Source organism: Erythranthe guttata, chromosome 4 (genome assembly GCF_056151865.1).
Source record: "Erythranthe guttata isolate IM_541 chromosome 4, IM_541, whole genome shotgun sequence".
Lineage (NCBI taxonomy): Eukaryota > Viridiplantae > Streptophyta > Magnoliopsida > Lamiales > Phrymaceae > Erythranthe > Erythranthe guttata.
Window position 1 is genome coordinate 4,598,570 of NC_142536.1, and position 17,813 is coordinate 4,616,382.

At 35.4% G+C, this 17,813-nt stretch overlaps 4 protein-coding genes across 5 annotated transcripts; 1 reads left to right on the plus strand and 3 right to left on the minus strand.

The window, feature by feature from the left end:
- Positions 1–1,131: 1,131 nt before the first annotated feature.
- LOC105952193 (uncharacterized protein C26H5.07c) lies at positions 1,132–4,614 on the minus strand. Its single transcript, XM_012975757.2, has 5 exons — positions 4,239–4,614; positions 2,319–3,237; positions 2,130–2,225; positions 1,655–1,791; positions 1,132–1,545 (listed from the first exon to the last, which is right to left on the minus strand). Exons 1-5 carry the CDS (start codon positions 4,586–4,588, stop codon positions 1,374–1,376), a joined length of 1,674 nt encoding a protein of 557 aa, XP_012831211.2. The 5' UTR covers positions 4,589–4,614; the 3' UTR covers positions 1,132–1,373.
- A 949-nt stretch (positions 4,615–5,563) lies between these two features.
- On the minus strand, positions 5,564–8,334 carry LSM1B (Small nuclear ribonucleoprotein family protein). Its single transcript, XM_012975865.2, has 5 exons — positions 7,905–8,334; positions 7,044–7,112; positions 6,838–6,953; positions 6,687–6,749; positions 5,564–6,040 (listed from the first exon to the last, which is right to left on the minus strand). Exons 1-5 carry the CDS (start codon positions 7,963–7,965, stop codon positions 5,963–5,965), a joined length of 387 nt encoding a protein of 128 aa, XP_012831319.1. The 5' UTR covers positions 7,966–8,334; the 3' UTR covers positions 5,564–5,962.
- Positions 8,335–9,011: 677 nt separating this feature from the next.
- On the minus strand, positions 9,012–10,074 carry LOC105955929 (protein NEGATIVE GRAVITROPIC RESPONSE OF ROOTS). The gene is made up of 4 exons (XM_088817426.1): positions 10,069–10,074; positions 9,382–9,948; positions 9,124–9,280; positions 9,012–9,031 (listed from the first exon to the last, which is right to left on the minus strand). Exons 1-4 carry the CDS (start codon positions 10,072–10,074, stop codon positions 9,012–9,014), a joined length of 750 nt encoding a protein of 249 aa, XP_088673552.1.
- Positions 10,075–13,195: 3,121 nt separating this feature from the next.
- LOC105952109 (Alpha/Beta hydrolase fold-containing protein) lies at positions 13,196–17,520 on the plus strand. Of its 2 annotated transcripts, none has more exons than XM_012975649.2 (8): positions 13,196–13,535; positions 14,275–14,581; positions 14,817–15,014; positions 15,092–15,364; positions 15,496–15,598; positions 15,706–15,824; positions 15,956–16,132; positions 16,508–17,520. In XM_012975649.2, exons 2-8 carry the CDS (start codon positions 14,288–14,290, stop codon positions 17,315–17,317), a joined length of 1,974 nt encoding a protein of 657 aa, XP_012831103.2. In that variant the 5' UTR covers positions 13,196–13,535; positions 14,275–14,287; the 3' UTR covers positions 17,318–17,520. The 2 variants fall into 2 exon arrangements, with proteins under 2 accessions (XP_012831103.2, XP_088672698.1); XM_088816572.1 differs by lacking the exon at positions 13,196–13,535 and adding an exon at positions 13,552–13,719.
- Positions 17,521–17,813: the final 293 nt, after the last annotated feature.

Sequence of the window (17,813 nt, forward strand, 5' to 3'; positions counted from 1 at the left end):
GGAATTTTCTTTAGGCATAAAAAAAGAAAAGAGAATAGTCCAAAGTGAATAAATAAAACGAAATATGTGATGTGCAGATTAATTGACTCCCTCAATTTCAAATCAAAGACTTTTTCAAACTATGATCTTTCCTCTTTGCAACTGTTTACAGCTTCTATAAAAAGACCTTTGATAATTCCGCACACTTATCAAGCTTTTTAACTCTTAGTGCCTTGCCACTTTATTGTACCTATGACTTGTTTTTTTAATTAAGCTTAATTATTTCTATTAATTTCAAGAAAAATAAACAAAAAAAAATTATGTTTGTATATGATTAGTTTCAAGCTTAATTATTGTAAGGGCAAATTATGGCGGCCACAGCTAAGGTAATGTCAAATTACAAAAAAACCGACTCATGTTTAGATAAAATTACAATCTCCCTTCAACTTTGTATTATCTTATGTATCTACTCTTAACGTTTTTCAAATTTATCTACTGAATGAGAGGGTTTTTAGATAAGAGAATACATAGTTAAAGGAGTGGTTGTAATTAACCAAACATGAGGATTTTACTTTCGCGTAAGTTGACCTAATCTCAAGGGGTGACCGCAACTTGCCATAATTGTAGTGTTGTTCTTTTATTCTAAAATCGAACAATAATGATCCATCAACCGAAGCGAATAAAGCCCAAATGAATTGCAACATAATATGGAATTTCTATTTCTTTCAATTTCTATGCTGATAAAATTTGCTAAATGTACATAAAAATTTAAGGGTTTGTTTGAAAGTTAGGGGGAGAAAATGAAAACGGAATCGAAATCCACGATGACAACGACTCAAATCATGTCAAAATGAATTGATATGCAAATAAGGTCAATCAATTTGATTTTGTTGATTTAAAAGTATTCAATTCAGATCCTTGAATCCAAATGCTGACCTAAATGATTAAATGATTTGGAGAATTGTACATGGGTTCCACTTTGACAAAAAGGGGAGACAAAGAAAGAACAGTCCAAGAAAAGCTCATTATGTAATTATTGGCCTAACCGATTCAACAAGAGTACAACGAACCTATTTGCAAAGGGCTAGCTAATACTTCGTCGCTACCAGGCTCGTCGTTTAGCCATACGAGTTCAAAAAAGAAGACAAGAAATCACACGGTAACCAAAACTGCAATTATAACTTCTAACAAGGTAATGTAATTCAATCAACAAGATATGTGGAAAATAAGATAAATCGGTAAACAAGAGAAGAAATTAAAACTATGAAAATAAAAAGGAAATAGAGAAAAGACGAGAGTAGTTTCTACGAAGTTTTCTAATGATCGTCCAGAAGTTACCATATATGTATGTTGACGAAATCGTGGGGTTTAAGAGACAGTATGTGTTAAATACCTCAAGCAGTCTTTTCGAGCTCAATATCACCCTCGGGTAAACCATTGTCGGGCCCCACTGATCTTCGTTCGGGGCTCTTTAGATCCTTTGAGACCACTTGTGACGGTTTTATGAGTGTCAAAGTATCATCTCTATCGAACTCTTCACTCGCATCCTCCGCGGAGTAAGCATATCTGTCAATACGAAAAATAAAATTAAAGCAAGAGAAAAAAAGAAAAGAGGACCAAATTTGCTCGGTTAGATTTTCAATCAATTTATAGAAATTTAAACAAAGAATGTTACCTCGTTGAGTTCTGCGATGGCGCCCAAAGAGCACATATGACACACAAGACGGAGAACGACAAGACCTGCCAGAAGGCGGGAATTATCCAAGCGTTCTGCCAGTGCTCATTGTATACATCATTTGACTTGAAATACAGCTGCAAAATCCGAGACGGTGTGTCATAATATGGTTAAACCATAAGTATGAAATAGTATGAAAATATTATTTATGTCAGCCCATAAACTCTTTCATTACCATCAACGAAATTCCGACTCGCTCGGATATTATTGCCTTGATAATTTTAAAATAAGCAAAATTTTAAAAAGAATTTTGACGACAATCATCATTTCTTAACAGAATCCTAACTATATAATTTTGTCCACAAACTTGACTTGATTTAACTTATATGCTTTACTTATAATTTTGGTTGTCACGTATTGGAGAAAGGATAGAGAATCAGCATCTTAAGATATACTACCAACAGTACAGCATTACCTCATAGCAAATCCAGCCAACGGACACAATAACTGCAATGGCTAGCGCATTTGTGAATTTCCTGTAAATATCTAACTTGGCAGTCATCCTCCTAGCCTGTTACATCAATTAACAAAAAAGTTGAAGCAGATAGTTTCACTTGAACAAACATTAATTAGCATACTTTTTCTAGCTCGAGTAAGTTCATACCTGAAGTTTATTCAAAGTTGAAGAGAGGGAGGTAAATATCCAAAGAATGAAGAAAGCATCCAAAATCGCCACAGGAAGCACGAAAAACAGTCTGGCCTTCCCCGACAAATCGCTCACAGCACCAACATTTTCAATGACTTCAAGAACTTCAGATGCAACAAAGAAAGTCCCTCCAAGTAAAACAACCTTCGACGTAAGACCACCTAAAGTAGGTCTGACAACACCATAACCCATAGAAACAATGAGGATGACCAATCGCGATACAGTACGTTTCACTGTCCCAAAAGTAACTGCCCAGACAGTGATCCCAGTTGGTCTAACTCCAGTTTCATTGAACTCCGCATAATCAAAGTACCAGAAAGCCATTTCAAACATCCCCAATGTTATGACGAGTGTAACACAATTTTGTAGAGGAAGAACTTCTCTCCAGAATCTAGCATACTGTGAAAACCAGAAGACCCCGAGCAGCACAAATGCGAAAGACATCAACCCATAGAATTTCATGAGCGGTGCCATTCTACCAGGTAAATAACCAGTGGGATTTTTCCAGACAGTTTTCCCGTCAACGAAAACCTCTTTAAGTTTTGGATCACAATGAATGAAATACAGGTTGTACATTCCAGTTCTTGTAATTTGTAAAGTTTTAGGGTGAAGAATAGCCTCTGTCATATCAATATCGAATGACGCACCATATATTTGAGGCCACCCCGGGTTATTAGTAGATGGGCGGTAAATTATTTGACCTTCTTTGCAGACTCCAAGTTTTGCAAGATCTGCTGTACAGCACACAGCTCTTTGACCTCCATATGCTGAGCCCCCTATCGTCTCTCTGTCATCCACCTCAAATACTACTGCATGAACTGATCCTGAGCTAAAACTAGAAAGCTCCAGTGGCCTCCGGAATATAATCTTTTCAAATCTAGTTTCGATGAAAAAAAAATAAAAAAATCAGATCTAGATCAATTACATGAGATAACTTAAGAAGCTCAGTTGACAATCAGGAATCTTCCAGAAAGATGGATGATGAAATTGCACAATTCAAAATTGTGAAAAGAAAATATCGTTCTGCCCTCTGAGACGAACATCTTTATTAATATCTCGAGCCTACTCACATGGGTTTTCCCAGTTGCCAGAGTTCAAACTCTAAGTCTTACAAAACCATTATTTATTCATTGGTCTTAAATCAACTTCAGTACAGTTAGTTTTCTTCATACTTCGAAAGAAAAATATATATATATACACGTATATACATATCATTTCCATTTTCCAAGCCACAATCATAATTTAAAAAATGCCTGTCACCCACCCCCATAAGCTCGCATTTGCAGCAGGTGAGGAAAATGGTAGGTCCAAATTCAGCAGCTACCTTCACATAGAAGCTGATCCCCATTCGGCAAAATCTAGAACTAAAAATTATTTAGGCAAATGCTTTTCTCTAGTACCATGAATATCACAATCCACTTGATTGCCACGAAAGTAGTTCATTAATCTATTCTTTCGAGTTAATATAAGTTTTAGCTCCTGAAATACCTCTCACTTACCGGTTAACCATGATTAATTAACACTGAAAGCACGATTAAGTTTACTGATCAATTTTTTTAAACTAGAAATGCTTCAACATTTGTAAAAATCACTATTAAGTAAATACACACATATTTTTTTTCTGTATGATCTCACATTTGTGTATCCACATCCACATCCACAAACAATCAAACATCTATTCAAATTTCAAAGTCAATTGTCAACATGGATCTCCATAAAGCACACTGATCTAACACCTTCATGTAACAATACCAAAATCAAACAACATGCAACAACTTTAAAATTTAAAAAAAAAAAAAAAAAAAAGGGGGAAAAAATTCAATGCAAGCAGCATCGCGCGGAGAAATTTACAATCAATAAAAGAGGGGGGAAATTCACCGGATAAAAGAGTCTTCGGGGGAGGACTCGTTGAGCCCAGGGGCAGAAGAGTAAATTCCCTCGCTTCCGCCGTGGACGAAGAATGCATTTCCTTTGCCGACGAATTTCTCGCCGGAGTACTCATGCACCGACGCCTCGATACGGAGAGCACAGAGCAGCAGCAAGACGGCGATGGGCAGAATCGTAATTGTGGAGCTCAAGCGCAACATTGCCACTGCGAGAAGTTGACTTGAGCTCAGGCGTGTGGATCTGCCCTTGTAGAGAGAGAGAGAGAGAGAGAGAGGAGAGAGAGAGATCTGATACTCAAAGCAGTGTAGCCGAAAAGAGTTGAGAAGTAACAAGTGACTCATCAAAGTGCAGGAGGCTCCAATCCTCTGCGACGAGCGCACAGACAAAGTTAATTCTGTATCACTTTAACTTCATTCCTCTACAATAAGATTAAACTATTACACAAGTGTAGATTTACTCAATACACTTATATAGTTGATTACGAGTTCATTCATTAAAAAAAATCAAACATAAGTTATATGTGAAAACTCAACCTATAAACATTGCAAAATAAGATTCAAATTCAGGTCATTTGATTCGTATTCTCTAACTCTACTAATTAACTATCCTTGATTGAACATTTTTACTCTTATTTGATTAAACTGAAATGAGACTTGCAAAATTAAAATTGATAGGTCACGGACAAAAAATATTTGGACGCTAATTTTCGACTCATACGATTACAAATTTGAAGAAAATTTTATATTTTTACGATCCTTGAAATTATGTATGTCTCGAATAAAAAAAATGAACTATGCTATTTCGGTGTTGTTCCACATGGAACCTGGGTTTTTAATTTTTTTTAATTTCGTGTTGTTTAACACAGAACCCCGAATCGCAGACGGGGATTTCGTGTTGACCAACAAAGAATAACCTAAAAAATTGAAAAAAAAAAAACAAAAAATTTACTGTCATACCATTTAGTTTGTTGCCGCTTCCTAGACGATAAAATCCGAAAAATGTAACAATTGTCTATTATACAAAAAGTTAAGGTCGTATTTGGATTTAAATTTAAACTATCAATTATCAAAAAAAAAAAAAAACAAAAAAACAAGTGATGCAACCGGTTGTAGTCGATCGCGGCTCTGACCAAAGAATGAGTTAAGGTGGGGACGCGGAGCAGATAATTAGAAACTCATGTTGTAAGGGAACACCAGTCGGTGGTTGTCGGTTGGTTTAAGAATTATTTAATTTCCTGCTAATTCACCTTTTTTTTTTTTCTTTTTTTTTTCTGTAATCATTAGTTCATCAGTACAAAATGTAGAAATCACACACGATTTTGCATGTACCGCATATTGCAAACGAAATATTCATCAAGAATTGAAATAATCATAAGTTTATACAAAATTAAACCGAAAAAACCCGAAATCCTTCCAGAACAAAATATACGGAAGAACCCCAGATTTCTTTAACTATTTCTCACAACATAATAAAAGTCGAAAACCTAATCCCAGTTTCTTCGTAAAATCTCCGTTTCCTTCCGCAGGTGAAAAAATCATGCTTAAACAGAAAATGAAATCTTACACTAAAAACCCTGCGGAGGCGAATTGACCGTTGAGAGAGAAAGCGATGTTTTTTTTTATGGCAATAGTGGATCCATGTTAAATGTTTTCAGAAAGTGCGGTATCGACAAGTTAGGAAGTGGCGCTGTCGTAAATATGAACACGCGTAATTAATTAATCCATGTCGAGAAAATCCATCCTCTTTATCATTGTACCCTTGAGCTCTGAAGCCTCCCTTTCTGCTTTTTGTGCCTGAAGAAAAAATTAAATTAAATAGGCTAATAAAAAGTGTAGGGTTGGAAATCGGACATGATCGGAATCAGCACTCTCGGAAGAACTCCAGAAAAAAAAAAAAAATTGGAAGTGAAAAAACTAATTCCAGTTCCGTTCCTACAAAAATCGGTAATTGGAATTTTGGAAATTGGAATGAAAAACATGTTCTAAAATCGGAAATTTTCAGATCGGAATCGGTGGAATTTAGGATTTTCATTTTTTTGAGTCACCTATAATATAAAATACATAACAATATTGATATTTAATGCGTATTTTTTGGGAAAAAATCGGAATTTTCGAAAATTAAAATCGATTCGGAATTGGGAATCTAATATGTATTCCAATTCCATTCCAAAAAAAAATTGCAACCGGAACTTTTGGAATTCAGAAATATTTGGATCGGAGCTAGCGGAATTCGGAAATTCCGTTACAGTTTCCGTCACAGTTAATTATGCAATCTTACGAGGGTCCAATATACAAAACCCCAATAAATTAATACAAGACTTAACCAAGTATCAAATAACACCCAATTATTTAATTAATTGTGGATAATCATGCCCACCGAACGAGGTTTTAGTGAAATTCTAAACGACAGAGATAGGACAAAACACAGGGTGGAGCTTACTCTTTTTATCTCTTCTGTTGAAACACGAGTCATATGTGGAGGAAGCTCATCCTTGTCCATTTCCTGACCAATCATATCACATCATACACCAGCCGGAAAAAAAAAGAAAAAGAAAAAAAAAATTGACGGAAGTAAATTTCTGAAAAATTACCAGCTCCCCGATTAAGACAACGTTTTCCCCACGGATAACATATAGGCCTAATGGGATGTCACAATATAAATCACCGACAATAACACGCTCACATGCACCTTCTAACACAGCATTTGCTACATAAGATAGCAAAACTTTTGTTAGATAATCTGTAAATTAAGGGGCAAGGAAAGGTAAATATAAACGAAAATTCAAAATTTCAATACCAAATTGATCAAAGGAACGAAGAATCCCTAATAGTTTCCGGCCGTCTCGAAGTAATACAAGAAGTTTCTCTGGCGAAAAAAATAACAAATATCTCAATTCAAAGTGCAAGTTGCAGCAACAAAAAAAATGAAAAACCCACGAATTAATTGTTATCAAGAAAAAGAAGACTACAGCCGAACTTCAGAAAACGAAAATCGTTGAAGACTCCACCTTGAAGCATTTTAAACGAAAATTAGTAGTTGTAAGAGAAAATATTTACACCAATACGTCAAACTGATGCTTAGGACTTTTGTAAGGGAACAAGATACTATCGTTGGTCGACATTTCTAAAATCGCTAAAAATGAATAGCTTAATTTACAAGATAGCTAAAGTTTCAACCATGACAAGCGAAACGATCGTGCATAAACATTAGCGGCATATCACTTACGGATTAAGTGTTCGTATAAACTCTTAAAGCTATGACATTTACACGAACAATGAGAAAAAAAAGGCACTACTTTCACAGTTGACAACGAAAAGATTTTCCTATCGATTTCTACAATCCCGAAATTTTACAACGAGACCCATTCCTGACTCGAAAAGCATCAAGCATCTAACAGTATTCACTGGATTTTTTTGTCGAAAAACCATCTTTTCTCAATCAAGTATAGTTCAATCCACGTGGCACATTTAACTCAAATTACAGAATTTCACAGAGACCCACAGCATAAAAATCCCACCAAACACTCAAGAACCAATGCCACAGTTCAAAAAAAAAAACCCATAAACAAATATGCATCCCCTCAAATTTCTAATAACCATAAAAACTAAGGCATTATATACATCAATATACATATACATATGTATATATATGACTTACTGTCAAGATAACTAGCAAGAGAAGTAGAGAGGTAGACATCTTCCGGCCCGGCCCAAGACATTGATCAGCTCAAAACAAGGCTTTCAATTTGTTCGGTTTTCCCCCAAAAAATTCACCGGAATAATCAAACAATTGCAACGAAACAAATCGCATTGGCGGCTGCAATTTGCCCTTTTTGAATTTACCTCCAACCAGTAATTTAAAAAAAAAAAAAAAAAGGACTGAAAAGAAAAGGTCCGAACTTTATTTGATAAATCTGCTAAAACCCTAATTCGAAGAAAAAAAAGGGAAGAGGAGGAAGCATTGCTAAGGTTATTGAAACTTTAGGTAATTGGTGTTGACCTTTGATTGAAGATTAGATCTGGGAGAATGAAACCCTAATTTGTGATGGTGGGCATTGTGTATTATCCCCAAACTCGGGGGGTTGAGTGAGATTTTTCTTCACACCCAAATAATGTTAGTGCTGCTTATAAGAAAATTACATGTTCGTCCTTTATTTTACAATTGAATTGTTTTTGGTCCCCATATTTAGAAACAAAAACACTTTTAGTCCCTCGAGCTCTTATTTAATTTTTTTTTCTTCTTTCCATTAGGTTTGGTTCGATTATATACAGTGGATTAATTTGAATTAGTTGAGATTGAATTGATCTAAACTTAAGAATTAATTATTTAGTTAGTAAGACGTTTGATCATTATATCAAATAATATTATTTTTTAATTCTATATTTAGGGGTTCGTTGTTGATCGTCAGTTAACATGATTTAAACAGTGAAAATTAAAACTCGAAAAAATGGACGACTGATATTATTTTATCGTTGAAAGATCAACGGTCATGAACCAATCCACGTTTTCCAAAATCGTAAATAAGTTATAATTAATAATTATTCGACTAGTACACTCACTAAAAATTGTATCCAACATTCCTTACAAAAACAGAAGAAAAATGTATGTCCTTATAGTACAAGATGATTGTTACCCGGCCCGTACGATACCTGCAACGAGTGTAGCATCTAATATTCCCAACACGACTGCATCCATCATATTGGATACAACCATGAAAAAAAAATCGACTTTTTTTTTTTTCGATAACCGAAGTCCTCTTGTGGTCTAGATCTCTAGAACAATAACTGCAAAACAGAAAATTAGATTTTTTTCGTCAGTAACAAATATAATTTGCTATTTTTATTTAATTAATTTTTTTTTATTAAAAGCAACTCACATTCGGAATCGGTTTTAATCCATTTAGACGATCCATCTCCAATTTGATCGTGCGATTCATCTTCGTTACGCCTGCGTTCCTCTATGAATTTCTTCGTCGACGAGGCTCCAGAAGAATTTCGAGGGAATATCGTCCTAGTCAGCATTGTCCTCAAAAGCTGAATATTTTGTAATTTATTAATAATTTACAAACTAGAAAAATATTTGTGCATACATGATGCATGTAGTCTAAGCAATGATTAATTAATTAATTAAATACCTTCTCCATTCTTGATTCTTGAAATGCATCTCGAAAACGAGGAGCCGCTGGTGCGAAGCCGCCTGTGCAGACAAACATTTTCTTGACGAGGAAAGAAAGCGACGACTTCTTCCCGATTATTGATTTCTTGTTCCGGGATAACTCCTTGCATCTTTTTAGGATAATCCTAACCGTTCGATCGATTTCATCATCATCTTCTTCTTCGTCTTCTTTATCGTCCGAGAAAGAAGTGCTGGATGATGTATCCGAAGTGGCTAATAAGCTTGAAGGGGAGTTGAGGAATCTATCCAACGGCAGATGATCATTTTTATCCGATTTTCGAGTCAAAAGTTTGGTCAACTCTTTCTCCAACTTCACTATTTCTTCGGCTGTGAATTCCGAAAAATTATCGGGAGAAGAAGAAGATTGATCGACGATGTCGTGTTTATTGCCGAACGTTCCGATAGAAAGCATTAATCCATCGAACTCTTGTTTGGAAGGTTCAATTAATTTCTTCTTACAAGTAATTTGATGATCATGACCATTTTGCCCTCCTGCATTAAATTTCTTTTGCATCCAGTTGAAGAACTGCATGCACCAAAAAATAAAATTAATTACATATATATATTATTAACATTAATATAAGTAATACAAAAAAAAAAAAAAAAAAAAAACAAACAAGCTAATAGGCATGTTTAATTTTCTCACCTTCATTTTGCTGATTAAAGAGAATAATCAAGATGTGTCTGAGAAATAGTGAAAAAGGCAGCAGCTAATTAGTGATTGATTAGTGAAGAATTAAGGAATTAATTGTGAGAAAATGCTTGTTGATTAAGACTAAGTACTCCACTTGTACGTACACTCTAATATATATAGGGTCAAAACCTCAGTAATTAACCACTTGTAACAACATTCTCCTACGTGTGTGCGTGTGTGATTGTGTGTGTGTGTGTGTGTGAGAGAGAGAGAGAGAGAGAGAGAGAGAGAGAGAGAGAGAGAGAGAGAGAGAGAGAGAGATTAATTTGGTGAACATACAGTCGTGGCATTAGTGTAATCCATGAGATTAGAAGAGTGTTAATCTTGATTAAAGTGTAATAAGCTGATGTTAATCTCGAAGATGTGAGCTATTATATTAAAGGGTTGCCAAATTGACACGAGATTATCTACTAAACAAAGCTGCATTAAGGCTTTAGTCACTCTACTAATTAAGGATGCTACAAAATATCTGAGCCAATAAAAAATAATTTAAAGTAAAAAGAGGGAAAAAAAATAAAAAAGGATAAATACATTAATAATAGTAAATTATTAATATGATTACTTATATTATTTATATTTGAGTTATACATTAATAATAGTAAATAAATAAAATTCACGAGCCAACGTTTGAGCTCTTGAACTATTACAAAGCGAGCACAATTTTTTTTTATTACAATGTTACTGTCGCCTATTCAAATAATTATTACATTTTTTAACTTTCAAATGTTAGTCAGGGCACCGCATGAAAAAATACTAGTTAATTTAAAAAATAAGATATAATAGTTTATCAGCTCTTAAAACAACTTATCATATATAAAAACTTATTAACTTATCAAATGATCATTTAACATTCTCGATTATTGTGTAATAAAATGTACACCAGATAAACCTATGATAAGTACGAACAATGTGCGTTAATTGTCATGGATTACGTCATACTTTTGCATTAATATAGTGATATTTCATGCATTGTTCCATAACAAAAAAATTGTCGAGATTAATTATAGTAAATCGTGCTAATTAAGAATGTTTAAGTGTACTTAATTAGTGACGTCACTCAAGCTGTCACCATCTTTAAGTTTCCTTGAGCTTCTCATGTACAAAATAGATACATATTCTCACATATTTATTTCCTCGGGATGTGTGTAAAGAAGAGACAAGTTAAAGATTAAAAATAAATAAAATCACACCAATCAAGAAGTTAATTAACTTTACTTAAACACAAATTAAAGCAAAACAATATTAGTCACGAAAATGGATATTTAATTAACTAATGGACTTGTTTGTATAAAAAAATAAAAAATGCCCCAAATAGAATGTTTTAAACCTTATTATAAAAAAAAAAAATAATAAAGACAAATCATATGATGTGGCCTACTATCCTCCACAAAACTCATGACACTATCTAACTCACCCATCTCATTGGATTTTGAGTTTATGTGTCCAAAGTTTGAGTATACTTATTCTAGTAGAAAAATGTGGTCCTTTGTGTTGTTCAACTAATTAAATAATTGATTATTTTATATCAAAGTGGTTATATTAAAAACAATATTTGTGTGATTTTGTGAGAATATGTAGCAACTAACAAGTAGCAAGGTGTTAGTCTCTTAGAGCTGGATATCGGCTATGACTTGAGTGTCGCCAAATCATGGTTGACGAATGGTGCCAAGTGATGGATGAGATGAGACTGATACACATCGGTCAATGAATGGTCGAGTGTTAGGTAGGACTTGTGGGTGCTTGTTTTAGAAAGCAATGATTAATATAATGGTTCTTCGCGCTTGAGCACGAGCGTGACTTGACAACCCGCGCGAGCAGACGATGGGCAAGACTCAGGGCAGTAAGAGTGAGTCTTGGCAGCTATATATGCACAGTATTGTAGGTGAGGCTGACATGGGCAGAGTCTTGGCGGTCTTGGCAGACTGATGCGGGCAAGGACGGCAGCATGTGTGGGCAAGATAGGCGGACTGTTTAGCAAACATACGGTTGGGCAGTCTCGTCCGTTTGGTGCGTGTGCGCACGACGACGAGGCAGGCGCCCAACTACTGACTCTTGGACAATATTTTTAGTGCGCAGTTACGGAGCAGGTTGATGCTCGGAATGCTTGGAAACTGCCCCTTGTAACTTGTAATAGTTAGCCAAATGTAAGGTTTGCATGCCGCAAAGTGTCCCTAGATAGTTTAGTGCGTAAATTGCCATTTCCCTTGTATTTGCAGAGCTACGAGTGGACAAATCTAAGTCATCTACCATAGAGAGTTCATATTGCATTGTTGAGCATATGAAGTTTGATTTTGTGAGTGTACTTTAATCTTCCTTCATATATTTTTCCACAATAAAGTTCGGCATTGTTTGTAAACGTGTTTGTATATGTTTGTTTTTCGTTGTATACTCTTCAATTGTTGCATTCACTTGTTGATCAAAGTTCTTGTGGGTTTATTGGAAAAAATCGATGAAAAAACTAATTAATTTTGAGTAGAAACCAAACCGCATGAAGACGAAAATTCTTGTGTAAAAAAACCCTGCGACACAAGGCATGGCCCATAATTCATTTTTTACCACAAGGGCTTAGGTCGGGCCCTTCCAAAATCATTTGGGCTATTTTATTACATAATCAGGGCCCAATAATTTTATTAATTAATACAAAATTATAATATATACACATAAATGTTGATTTGTTGTTGGCAATTTTATTTTTAATATTATTTAGAAAGCAATTATTGGTGGGTCGAGTTTGGACTTGTTGGGTCAAATTTCCAAATCTCATCGAAATAATTTCATTAAACTTATACGAATTAAATAGTAACAAAATATAAATATAAGTTCAACCCTATATATATATATATATATATATATATATATATATATATATATATATATATATATATATATATATATATATATATATATATAATAAGTCGGTAGATAAACGAAACTATATATAATTAACGAGTAGATTTGAATTTGATTTTTAAATAAAGCTTTTAATATTACCAATATTACTAATTTAATAATATAGATAAATTAGGATATTTCATTTTTGAATTATTATTAAGTTAAAAATGGCAAAAAATGACACGAAGGGGCAGCCTAGAAGATTTCGTCATTAAATAAACTCTGAAGAAAACGTATAATACTAAAAGCCAACCAAAATGGAAAAAAACCCCAATTGAAGAAAATCTTAACCCCCAAATCTTTTTCCGAACCTAAAATTCCCCCGAATTTAGTGAAAAATTAAGGATTTTTTTTTTTAATTTTAATTTGAATTTTTAATTTAAACCCTCGATTTATTTTTGTTGGCTGCGCCTCAGATTTGTATACTAAACTTTCCTTGTTAACATAATTTTCGGATGCCTTATAATCGAAGGTAAAATCAGCGCCACCCAATATCGAATCTCTCTCAAACCCATCCAACAATTCAGGTCCGTCATTTTTTTTTTTTTTCATTTTAATTTGTTTTATTTTTTTCTTTTTTTCAATTTCTGGGTTTTTTTTTTTCTCTCCCTGAAAATTGAAATGAAGCGTTATTGTTCCAAATTTTAAATAAATGCCTCCCAAAGTTGGGTTTTTTAGGGTTTTGCTTTCCCAGATTTTTATTATGTTCAGGTTAATTTCCTTTACCGCTTTTCGTCGAGTTTTGCTCTTCTGATTTTGCGCATTATTGTGTTTCAAACTTTCTGAAGGTTTTACCTTTTTTTAATTTATTCAATAAATTATGAATTAAATAATGAATTATATTGTTGTGATTTGATGACGATCGCATGAAGGATTCTGCTGGGTTTTTATTTTTTTTTGTAGGAGTAATTGTTTGAATGATTTGTGCCTATGGGAGTGTTGTTTGTGGAAAAAAAAGTTATTATGTGTAGTTGTTGTTTTGCTATGTTCAGTGAATGAATATTATTCCGATTTCGTTTTTCTCTCGTCGTCTTGCTTTCGTTGTTTTATCTACTTCATTGTATTCATCAGTAGTCGATTCTACATTTCGTGCACTGTTACCCTTTTATTTGTAGTTGGAAATTGATGAAGGATTTTCAGCTGTGTTCGTTTCCCTCTTCGATTCTAGTTTCTTACTTGTTTGATTGCTTGCCTTCCGTTTCTTATTATATATAATATGTATATGTGTGTTAAATTATTGATGCATTTTGTATTGATTCACCCTAGGAACCCGAGACTAATGGCAACTGCCACAATGGCGACAGCAGCGGGTGCAGCCGCACTTTTGTATTACACATTAAACAAAAAACTGCAATCGAATCCGACAGCTGGCGATGATGACGAAAGCGAGAGTGAGGTACAAGCTCCATTAGGGATTGAGAGAGTGTCACATAGGCTTATACAAGCACCCGCAACTTGGTTAGAAACAATTTCAACTCTATCGGAAACACTTAGATTTACTTACTCCGAAACTTTGGGAAAGTGGCCTATCGGCGATTTGGCTTTCGGCATCAGCTTTCTCTTAAAAAGGCAGGTAAGTACTCGACGATGATAACTAATACATACTCCTCGTGTTTTCTGTTTAAGAATGTGTGATTTGTTTTGCTTCCGCTATGTGAGATTCTGCACCTATCGTAAATAATATTCCTTTAATTTCGGAACTTTGATGGAATAGCTGCATGAGATCTTCTGTATTGTTTTTTCTTGAAAGGTAAGTTCTTTGTAAGACTTCTAATCGGAGATTTAATGTTAATGAACAAACTCCGTAGGGATACTTACATGCCAGCCGTGAATTTGGAGGTAAAGATAGTTTACAGCTTAGAGGACCCGAAATAGCTGCGGAGCTAAAATATCTTTTGAATCTGTTGACTCTGTGTTGGCATTTCTCGAAGAAGCCGTTTCCGTTGTTTCTCGAGGAGACTGGCTATTCTCAAGAAGATGTTATCCTCCAAGAACCTAAAGCCGGCGTAAGTTTTCATCTTTAGTATGTTGTTGTTACCAGGTTGTCAATTTACCAGGATGTAAGAAATGTATTCTGTTGCAGATTCTAAAACCAGCCTTTACTGTGTTGGTCGACCACAAGACTAAAAGTTTCCTACTGCTGATCCGCGGGACCCACAGTGTGAAGGACACTTTGACAGCTGTCACCGGAGCAGTAGTGCCGTTTCATCACACGGTGGTGTGTGAGGGGGGAGTGAGCAACTTGGTTTTAGGGTACGCACACTGTGGAATGGTGGCGGCTGCTAGATGGATTGCAAAGCTTGCCACTCCTTGTCTTCTTACTGCACTCGAAAGTTATCCCGATTATAAACTTAAGGTTTCTACATTTTTTTGTGTTCCGTTTTACTTGAGACGTTTTTCCATCTTCAAGTGGTGTGTTGTCAGACAAAACTCGTTTATTATAATCATCAAGCATATGATTTGCTTTTTTTTTAATGCTGTCTACAGATTGTAGGGCATTCTCTTGGGGGCGGAACTGCTGCCCTTTTAACATACATTTTGCGGGAACGGAAAGAATTGTCGAGTGCTACCTGCTTTGCATTTGCTCCAGGTTCACTTTTATTCTTTCAATTCTTCCATCGTTTTACTTTTCACAAGAAGTGGCATGATTTATTTCTGACGACATTCTACCACTTGTTCGTTTATGATCTTACGCAGCTGCTTGTATGACATGGGAACTGGCTGAATCAGGAAACGACTTTCTTACTTCTGTAATAAACGGAGCTGATTTGGTGCCCACATTTTCAGCTGCTTCAGTAGATGACTTGCGTGCCGAGGTAATTTTTATGAGAGTCCTGTAAATTATTGCTCGTTTCAGTGATTGTTGATCCTTTTTTTGTCCCTTCGCATTATATTGCTTGATTGGGAATGTGTTCTTCGTTTAATGAATTATATATAACCTGTGCAGGTGACAGCATCTGCTTGGTTGAATGATCTGAGGAATCAAATAGAACGTACCAGAATACTTAGTACGGTTTATCGGTCTGCTTCAGCCCTTGGTTCTCGTCTTCCTTCAATGGCCACTGCTAAAGCAAAAGTTGCTGGTGCTGGTGCAATGCTACGTCCTGTTTCCAGCGGTACTCAGGTACTAATACTGCTTTCAATCGGACTATCTTGGCAAATTAAAAGTTCATTTTAATCGAACCAACTATAGATTTTTTTAGTTTATCGTAGCCCTTGAGTCCCGGGAATCATGATTAAGCTACAATATAATCATGCTTTAAGAAATGGGCCCTGAGTGAAGGATACTTAGTCAAAACTCGATCTCTATTATCTATACAATTCTACGAATGATATCAAAATCAAGAATTGTATAATCACAAATCTCAAACATAAGATAACCGCATATTAGATTATCATAGACAAATTCAATCAATGTTGGTAATCCCATCAACGTTCCTATTTCACTTGAAGAAAAGATATCTGATTTAAAATTACGTTTTTTTTCTTGGAAATATAGGTTGTTATGAAGAGAGCTCAAACCATGGCTCGAGCTGCGTGGGCCCGCCCCGGCCTTAGGATGTCGTCATGGTCTTGCATAGGTCCTCGTCGTAGACCTTCGACAGCTCAGATGAATTGCCACGTCAGCGAAGAAGATTCTCCGGAATCTTCCGAGACTTTCCTCACAACCATCGACGAGACCCAAACAGAGATTCCGGTATCTTCTTCACCCGAGGGCAGAATGGGGAATTCACATCAAACGAGCGAAATCACTCCAGCGGACAGTACGGATATCGAGTCCGACGATGATGACATCGTCGACGACGTAAGGTACGAGGATCGGATGACGGAGGTTGAACTGTGGCAGCAAATCGAACGAGAGCTGAACCAACACTTGGAATCCGAAGAAGAACAAGAAGAAGAAGTTGACATGGTTAAAGAAATCAGGGAAGAAGAAGCTGCAGCCATTGCAGAGGTGAGTGACCCTCAGTCTCAAAGCTCTGTTCCTAATACAAAGGAGGTGCATAGATTTTTCCCAGCTGGTAGGATAATGCACATTGTGACGCTCGGTGCTGACGAGGCGGGCCCGGAAACCCCGGAAAGTGGTAGCCCGAATTCGAGTGATTCGGGCCAAAGCCCGAAAGAAGAAGAACCGAAAGTTGCGATTTTTCTCACTCCAAGGTCGGTTTACAGTAAGTTGAGGCTCTCGCAGAGCATGATTGCCGACCATTTTATGCCTGTTTATAGACGGCAAATTGAAGCATTAATTAGAGTACTGGAAAGTGACGAGAATTTTTCTGATAGTCGGGGAGTCGAAGAAATTCATTAATATTGTGTTTTTTTGTTTAGGTTTAATATATTGTTTCTCATCCCTATTTTTTTGGTTTTAATTAGGATGATTGTATATACAGTACAGAGTAAGTTCTTGATTCTTTTACTCTTTAGTGAGAAATGGTTCTTTGTAGAGGATTTTGTTGTACAATTCAATCTGGCTCTGCCCTTGCTTAATAACATTTTATTTTTTGGACTTAATTCTCTGTATATATTTGTATTTAGATTTATTGTTTGAATCAGGTAAAGGTGAAATTACGAAATACCCCCTCCTGTTTTGTTTATTACATTCATATCTTCCTGAAGTAAGATGAAATTACGAAATAACCCCTCATGCTTGGGTTATTACAATCACCTCCTTAACTAGGAATCTTCTTACAAGTCCACCCTTGTAGTGTCAAAGTCAACATGATCTTCTAGATTCTGTGGAATACTCTCTAATTTATACTCGTTTTGTGCAAAAATATAGTTTCTGATGCACCACAATCTGATAT